This window comes from Clupea harengus, chromosome 8 (assembly GCF_900700415.2).
Source record: "Clupea harengus chromosome 8, Ch_v2.0.2, whole genome shotgun sequence".
Lineage (NCBI taxonomy): Eukaryota > Metazoa > Chordata > Actinopteri > Clupeiformes > Clupeidae > Clupea > Clupea harengus.
Window position 1 is genome coordinate 26920016 of NC_045159.1, and position 8971 is coordinate 26928986.

Below are 8971 nucleotides of genomic sequence, written 5' to 3' on the forward strand. Positions count from 1 at the left end.
GGCCAGAGATTTCTTTTTTTCACATAGACCTTTCCCTGCACAATCAACAGCTCAGGAATATACACAAGCTTTCTGTACTTACAATAAAATGGCAGGATGTGTTCCATAAAAATAAAAAAAATAAAAGACAGTAATCAATGCATGCTATGAATAGGCCCTTCATTCAGTTATTGAAACTGCTGTATTCTCAAATACATCAAGTTGAGAAACAGGAGAATCAGGCACATCCGTTCAACTCTACAGTCTACTATAGTTTTGCTCCTTATCTCCTCTATGTGAAGGGCTATTCATGTGCTGAAATGAAACAATGTTGTAATGAAGCCAACAACAGTTTGAAATTCAGCTTTGGATTACACTGTAAAAACTGTGTACAAAAATGGTTAACGCTTTCCTTTTGTCACATAACCTACCTAGGTAATCGCAAAGTAAGAATCAACAAGGCCATTTCTTGACACCGTTCATGGAAATTAGGCCAGTATTTTTTTAAAGAAGAGCTTAAAAGTCACCTTCTATCAAGAAAGTAATGTCATGTCTAATAACTGTTGCCTGGTTTGTTTTGACCACTTCATCAGTTTGGTGTTGGACTTTTGTTTGCCTTTGATAATCTTAGCCAACGCCTTGAGAACTACTACATCCTGGACCTTGTTTGACGTCAAACAAATGTCATTTGGTGTATTAAGTTCTTTCGTTAAAAAATGCATTAAGAGTTACAATCATTATTTACATACAAAAAAAAACTCAGGCTCTCTAAATATAGGTTCCACCTTTTTAAAACACTTTTGTTGAAAGTATACATTATGTGTATGTCCCCCCGTTCTCAGGGTCTGTGGATTATAAAAATGATAAAGAGGTTGGTCTCTGGGGGTAACCGCAGACACAGCTGTCTTTATTCAGAGAGAGAGGGGGGGCAGTTACTGCGCCGTGATTCTGTGTGTGTGTGTGGGGGGGGGGGGGGTTAGTGGGTCTAGGGTGTGCTGCGCTTCCGTTTACTTCTTGCTTGGTTGGCGGAATGCTGTGCTGGCAGCCCCACCTGCACCGCCGCTCCCGCTGCCATAGCCATTTGCTGCTGCTGCTGCTGCTGCTGCTGCTGATGCATTTGGTGTCGCAAGAATTGCAACTGAAAGGTAAAAGACAAAACAAACTGGTAAACGGATGCAAGCTGGACAACCTCAACAGGCCAACACACCAATGCAAGGGATGTGGGAACGAGAGAAAGAAAGCAGCAAGAGAACAGGTTAGTGGTGGTCAGGGTTGGGAAGGTAACTTTGAAATGGAATAGGTTTGCGAATGACTAGTTACCCGGTTAAAAATGTAATAAGTAATGTTACTATTTCAATTATTTTCATCAAAGTAATGTAACTTATTACATTTTTGATTGGCAGACGAGAGCCGGCGCAAACAAAAACAACGCTCAAAATTTGAGTGCTACAGCCAAGCCTGTCTAGATAGCGAAAAGATGCAAAGCAATAGAACGAGTGTTATATTCCACATGTAAACTATAAACTGTAAAGCTTTTTACAGAGAACAATATATTCTGATGTAACCCCGTTGTAAACCCCAACATTTTGATTGGTTACTCTAATGTAATTACACATTGTTCTCTCTCAGTAACTGTAACAGATTACAATTACATTTATTTTGTAATTGAATTGCGTAACTCGGTTACATGCAACTAGTATCTCTCCAACCCTGGTTGTGGTGCATGGATGAGAGGGATCTTAAGTCGGGCACGAATGGAGACAGAGGGGAAAGAATGGTCGGGGAAGAAGAACAGGGCACAAGCACACGCCACGCTCAAGACAGGGGCTGAAGGGTGTAGCCAAGCAGCACCAGTGGCACAGACAGATCTGCCAACCAGCCGCAGGTGCAGACCTCTGGGTGCCCCACAGACACACACACAGACCTGTGGCCATGCCTTAACTGCAGTAAGTCAGCAACTTCAACTCATCACGCTTCTTATCCAGGCTTTGTGTTACAGGGTGCCAGGTGCAGGAAAGGATTGACTGTTTCTGTGTGTTGGTTTAGTGTCTTGAAGCAACTATATATGACCTATTTTTATGGGAAAAAACTAATTGTTCCCTTATTTTTAAGTTTATAATGTTTCTTTAAGGCTCTTCGTGTGTAAACATGCTTTGCAACCTTAGGAAACATGCCACATGACCAGCTGCCAGTTCAGTAGTAAGTGCCACAAGCTCTGCCTGAATGCATTACAGGAGGGAAGAGTTTTCTTCTTCTTACAGTACACAATCTTACTTTAACACCTACACAGAGAGTACAGATGTCACTAAATGACTCATGTATTTCCTGTGTTCTATTTGCAGCGGTTGGGTCTTGACTGATATTAGCCATCCCTCCATGCCACTAATGCCCAGTTAGAAGATAAATTAATCTTGGTGAAAATATGACAGTTGTAAAGTCACTGAAATATAATCTGAAGAGGGCAAAGGGATGAGAAGACACTCATAGAAACACTGATCAGCAGCCATCCCCATCGCAGCAGCCAGTAGCTGGAGGAAAAGCACAAGGCCAACACAGAGAACGTCTACAGGTGAGCTCAGTCAAAGTTGCTGCATTACTTGGATCTGTGGCTGGTGGTGCTGCTGCCGCTGCTGCTGCTGCTGCTGGAGCCTTGGAGATGGCAGGCTGGGCCCAGACCCATCCAGCCCACAGGCCAGCTGCGACAGCACTACGAGCAGGCACCCACGGTGGGGGGGGGGGGGCAAGGGGTGCCCGAGGTTGGTGATGGGCCAACGGGAAGGAGGGGAGGAAAAGAGGGGTTGGGGGTTGGAGGCAGGGTCAACAACAGAAACACAATACAGAACGCTGCAGAAATAATAAAAGAATCCATTCTTTCAATACGTTTGAAGAAAGCAATGAATCTTCCAATTTATTTTTTTGATGAGCCTACTTCAGCTGTTGCACTACAATGTATTCGTCTAGTTTTGTGCTGTTAGTGTACATTATACTCTCTATCAAAGGTAACACAACCACTGTTGGAGGCTACCTGTTACACTGTGTAACACTAAACATAGGTGGGGGAAACTCCAAGTTCAGAAAGGAAATGTCCTGCCATGTCTCGGCTCCATTCCTGCTACTGAAGCAACTGATTTTCCCTGTAGGAATCACTGTAGGGCCGTTTGAGAACCACTGCTGTAGGCAGAGAGGTTCCTTCGTGGCCAGGGTGGAGGAGGCAAACCACTATGGGGAAAATGAATGGGGAGCTACACATAGTGTCCCCATGGCTGAAAGCCCTCTCCTGTATTATAAACAGCCAATGACGTGTTTTGTCTCACCTGAACGTCTTTCGTTTTTCACCCATTACCATGGAAATTGCCACACTGTGAAATTTTGAGCATGCGTAGTGAACCCAAACGAACCAATACCCCAACAAATAGCCTTATTTTAGTGTATGTGGAGAAGTTTCTTTTTTTCTTGTATTCAGATAGGAGCCTGATGCCTGAATTAGCTGCCTGGAGGCCAAGATAACCAGAGTGGCAAGACTTGCTGATAAGGCATGTGATGCCATCTTTAATTTTCTGAACTTAGACTTTCAGTTCTGGTAATAAGAATGACATCCTACTGTGTGTAATAGAGTGTGTGTGTGTGTGTGTGTGTGTGTGTGTGTGTGTGTGTGTGTGCATCTGTGTGTGTGTTTGTGTGTCTCTCTCTCTCTCTCTGTGTGTGTGTGTGTAGGTAAAGTTAACCATACCAGCAGCCTGAGAAGACATGAATCCTCCCACTCCAGTCAGGTTGATGACGGCCGTCTGCTGAGCTCCAAGGCCCTGGTCATTGCCACTTTGATCCGCCTGGTAAGAGAGCAGCCCACATTTCATTCACTGACACAACTTTGTGAACACACGGAATCAAAACATCAAAACTCTATAATATTAATAACTATAACTATAATAGTACCAGAATGAGCTGTCAAGTGAGAACTGCTCCCAACTCTCCCGAAAGCTTTCATAATCTTTGATGTCTCAAAATGATTTTATTGTCAAAGCGTATGTCATACGATTAGTAAATTATATCATACCAGCACCGTGTGTTAGAAAGATTCTCAAGTGAGCATTACAGTAAGTATTATGACAAGATCAGAGAAAAGAGTGAGGCTGTGAGCGGCCCCTGACTCACCGGCTCCCCCTGCTGCTGGGGGCTGGAGGTTGCAGACTGGCTGTTCTGCTGCTGTGGGGAAAACTGGGACAGCTGCTGCTGCTGCAGAGGGTTGAAGATCAGTGGGCCGGTGGGGATCTGAAACAAGGGCAGATTTCACAACCATAAACACCTCATAACAACTCAAGACTTTTCTTTCCCAATATTGTCCAATATTTACAGAACGTTGCTGCCCGGGTCCATAGTCTACACTGAAGACCACAACTCCTGTGTACACATTCCTCAGGTACCAAGACCCAACATCTCACCTGAAGCAGATTCAGAGGCCTTAATCCTGGGCTGTTATTCAGGCTGAATGGGCTCCCTGCGGGACACAAACGCATCACTCAAAACCAGAACGCACTTCTTTGCTACAGAAGCAACATCTCAAAGTCAGCACCAATGCCATGGCATCTGAACCAGCACTGGTACAGACATGTCTTCACTTTGTAATGACGTTTAGTGAGTGCAAGCGAGGGCTAGTCGTACCAGCCTGTGCTGTGGACTGCATGGTGGGAAGAGTCCCCGACATGAGGCCACCAGGGGGCAGTATCCCACTCAGGTTGATCCCAGGACTGCAGCTGAGCATTGGGTTCGAGCCTCCCATCAGGGTCTGGGGACTGCTGTGTACAAGACACACAAGCAAATACAGAATAAGAAGCAAACACACGCAGGAAATAAAGGAAAAGGCCAACACAACCCAAAAATGGTGAAAGCCTTGCTGAGACACTTCTTCAGGCATTTCAGGCTTTCATCTTCTCCTTGTATGAAATGGAGCTCTATGGTTAATTGCAAATCGTCTTTTCTTTCAGCAAAGTGCATTTTTTCAGATCAAGAATGTACTTAATGCCCCTTTGGGCTTGCCTAAATGTTTGAAGGCTTTACTATAATACATAAATGGTATTCCAAAATGGAATTGTACTTAAATTCAACACAAAAATGCTGTATGTCTGTAAAGTCTGTATGCAGGAACCAATTCATTTGATTAATTAACTTTAACCATATTTTCCTAACTATAAACCGCATTACAGTATTTGATGTCATTTTACAAAACAAACCTGTGTCTTGACCGCACTCAAGTGTTAACCACAGTTAATTCAATGTTACACATGTAAAACCTAATGCCATGCAGTGCGAGCGCTACTAGCCTGGGTGCCTGTGCAGTTTTATATTAATACAAGTTCATATTCACTTTGTTTGAAAATGAGTTCGTATTACACATGCTAGCAACTACCTCTCACAAGGTTCACGTTCTGGTAGCATTCCATTCAAAACAGTCTGACTAGCTGATGCGCTCAAATAGCACCAAACTTTCTCCAGAATTGCTGACTGGACCTTTAAATGCAGGCTCATCTGTGCCCACCCCAAAGAGCGCGATGCCACTGACTACATTAACTTACCAAACAGACCCAACCACGTTGATGAAGTTGAGCCCAGCCGGGTTGGCCATGACCTGGGAGGAGGTGGTGCCCGTGCTGATGGAGGTGGGCAGAGGGATGGTCATGACGGGCAAGGCCTGGCTCAGCGCCATCTGCTGCTGGGCGAACGGGGCGAGGAGCGTGGGCGGCTGTGCCAGGGCCGTGTCATGTGGCGTGGGCGTCACCGATGGCGTGGCGTTCAGGGTGTCCGTGGGGTGCGGCGTGGAGCAGGGTGTGTTAGTGGGGGTGGGTGTCAAAGGCTTTGGCGTCCCCGATCCTAGAGACACAAATATCAATGCGGAGTAGATTATTCCACAGTACTTAACCCTCACTCAAATAGCAGCCCAAAAGCATCTCTCAACTATGCACATTCATGCAAGAATTCCTTACTAATGCCAATTTGCTCAATCATCCAGTGTCAACAATCTCTTTGAGACGGTTCACTTTGTGCCGTCTCAGACTATTAGAATGTGGAAAGCAGTTACATTTACATTTACATTTTAGTCATTTAGCAGACGCTTTTATCCAAAGCGACTTACATATGTGCGACTTACAATGTATACACATTTTTACATTTACACTGAGCAATTAGGGGTTCAGTGTCTTGCTCAAGGACGCTTCGACAGGGAATCGAACTAGCAACCTTCTGATTACTAAACGACTTCTTTAACTCCTGTACAACTGTCGCCCCCGGTTGAGACGTAGGCCTTATGGGGAACACTTACTCTGTGATGAGCCCATGGGAGAGAGGGCGGAAGGAGACGTAGGCCTTATGGGGAACACTTACTCTGTGATGAGCCCATGGGAGAGAGGGCGGAAGGGGACAGTAGCCCGATCTGATCCATGGAGTGTTTCCGAGTCAGGGACTGGTTTTTAGCAGGCGGGGGAGTTGGGCACTTCAGAGGACCTCCAGAGGTCTGCGAGCTGATGTATGGATTTCCTGCAGGAAGATGAAAATGTATCGTCTCGATTTGGTCTCAATTCAACTATTCAAAGAAGGCTGAGAGTCCTGGGGTGCGTTTCCGGAATAACAACGGGAGTCATTGCTCAACGACGCTGGTACGCTGGACCGTTTGGCTGATATACTGAGCTGCTCACGACGTTGTCTCAAAACCGTAGTGGCTGCGTCGCAAATAAAAAAAACATAGTGGCTGCGTCGCAAGTATCGAGTCGATTGATCGTTGGAACTATGCTTTCAACTATGCTAACATTGCCAGAGAGAAATGTTCTCTCAGAGATGTCAAATCAATTGCCTTTTTAGGTGTTCTGATTAGCTATTAACTATTACCAAAATGACCACAGCCTGCTAGAGTACTGAGGATGTTTACATGAGGAGCTGGTGCTAGTGGACCACAGCCTGCTAGAGCAGGGGTTTTCAACTGGTTTTGTCCCAGGGACCACCATTCTGACTAGAAAGTAATTTGCGGCCCACTGATGTGCCTGCACGCGCGTGTGTGTGTTTTTAGAGTAATCTGGAAATGTGTTGAAATATCAAAGCGAATTTATAAAAATAAAAAAATTCAATGGTGAACTGATCAACATAGGCTCATGTCGCGGACCCCCTGCAATGCCGTCGCGGACCACCAGGGGGCCACGGACCCCCTGTTGAAAACCCCTGTGCTAGAGTACTGAGGAGGTTTACCTGAGGAGCTGGTGCTAGTGGCTGTCAGTTTGATGGGAGGCGGTCTGTGCTTCACTCCCTTCCCCAGAACTGAGGACTGCATCAGTCCTGAGAAAGTGTCCGTCTTTTCACACAGGGGCACACACACAGAGAACTTAGTTTGATGACAACATACATCTCAGAAATTACTGAAACAAACCAGAAACAACAATGTGGTAGATTCCTACGGTTCACTGACTTTTCATAAACTGTTTAAAAAATTGGTATGCTGTCTATATTAGGTACAGTACATCTACAGGCAATCTGTACTGACAATCTGACTCTCTTACCAACATTGGAATCAAATGTAAATGTTGCTTAGAGAGCCATTAAGACCCTGTTATGCATTCCCACTACCGCGGCTAGCGTGAGTGCTACTCACTTCTGTCTCTCGGGTTGGAGAGAGCTGGCCCTGGGACACCGAGTTGCCAGAGTTGTGGGACATCTTCACCGGACACTTCACGTCCCTCTCATACACTTCCTTATACTGCTTCAAAAACCTATTAGACACACACAAAAAACACACGTCAAAGAACGTAAGGTCGGATAGGACGCAAAACTATCAAGTAGTATGTCGAGATGTCCCAACGTAAATTAAACTTACCGGTCAGCATCAATCTTTGAACCAATTAGGAACCTGCACAAGTGAAGAGAAATGGTGACAAGGTGATGTCAGAGGTATGGATGCATTTGAGCACAAGTGAGTACAAGTGAGTACATGTCTCTGTATGTGTGTACATAAATGCCTGTGTACTTTGTTTGAGGATGTGGTTATGTGTGAGCCAATATATATACAAACCTGTGTCAATGTATGCAAATCTGTGCCGAATAGTACACAAATGTATATGTATTTACATGCGTGTATTTGCCATCTCGTGTGGAAATAAACATGTGCATGCCTTTTGAATGTGTAAGAATGTATATATCAGTTCAATTAATCCTTAAACAGGTAACCCTGTATGTGTACACAGCAGAGAGTGCTTGACCCTGTATGTGTACACAGCAGAGAGTGCTTGCTTACGGTGGATGGATGAGGTGGAGGTCAGGTCCCTCCTCCTCACATTTGGAGTCTTTGGCGCTGTAGATCTTCCCGTGGAACATGGGGTCTCCGACCGACTGGAAGATGGTCACCTTAGTCTTCTGAGTCTGGCCACTCACCTCACACTCAAAAATGTAGTCGTCTTTTATATCCTGGAGACGGACAAATGAACGCACCAATAGGGGAGGGGGGGGGTTGAGTTCTCAAGAGCGGAAATGAACGAGCAGGCCTTCAGTGTCTGCCATCACTCTAATGTCATCGAAGTCTAACGTGTTAGCATTCTACAGCCTCTAAGAATTATAGCATAGGGCAAAGTTCAACCCCTGTTTATAAAGCTTAGGCCAGTCAAACATTATGGCTTACCTGTGCTGGCCAAACCGTAGGCTGTGATTCTTCGATTTTCACTGACTTTTCCACCACTGCGTACTTTTCCACCTTCAACCAAGGGAAAAAGATGGTTGTGTTTGTGTTAATAAATGTGTAGGTACGTACAAAGTGTGGTGGTACCTACAAAGAATGCTAGCTTTGCTTAGAAATCATGTGTTCAGGTGAAAACTCACATCAATTTCTGACGGGACGGTGAGCTGGCAGGTGCTCTGTTTCCACATGTCAACGCACTGTCCAGGACCGAGCAGGGATAGGTGGGAAGGAGAGGAGGACGAGACAGCAAGAGGGAGGTACATTAGTAAACAGCATCTTCACTAC

General features: G+C 45.2%; 1 protein-coding gene across 1 annotated transcript; it reads right to left on the bottom strand.

Moving 5' to 3' along the window:
- Positions 1-134: 134 nt before the first annotated feature.
- supt20 (SPT20 homolog, SAGA complex component) lies at positions 135-8927 on the bottom strand. The gene is made up of 14 exons (XM_031572573.2): positions 8827-8927; positions 8630-8701; positions 8249-8418; positions 7832-7864; positions 7610-7727; positions 7210-7312; positions 6355-6507; positions 5550-5844; positions 4639-4769; positions 4419-4474; positions 4132-4248; positions 3710-3806; positions 2577-2686; positions 135-1117 (listed from the first exon to the last, which is right to left on the bottom strand). The coding sequence occupies exons 1-14, from the start codon at positions 8872-8874 to the stop codon at positions 965-967; spliced, it is 1656 nt and encodes a 551-aa protein (XP_031428433.1). The 5' UTR covers positions 8875-8927; the 3' UTR covers positions 135-964.
- Between the last annotated feature and the right edge of the window lie 44 nt (positions 8928-8971).

What these genes read in the sequence shown, in the direction of transcription:
- supt20 (XM_031572573.2), bottom strand. Translation starts at nt 8,874, where the DNA reads ATGTGGAAACAGAGCACCTGCCAGCTCACCGTCCCGTCAGAAATTGAT. An exon ending in CCGTCCCGTCAGAAATTGAT is followed by an intron (nt 8,702 to 8,826) that starts GTGAGTTTTCAC and finishes CCTTGGTTGAAG; the next exon opens with GTGGAAAAGTACGCAGTGGT. An exon ending in ACCACCAGCCACAGATCCAA is followed by an intron (nt 1,118 to 2,576) that starts GTAATGCAGCAA and finishes TTTACCTTTCAG; the next exon opens with TTGCAATTCTTGCGACACCA.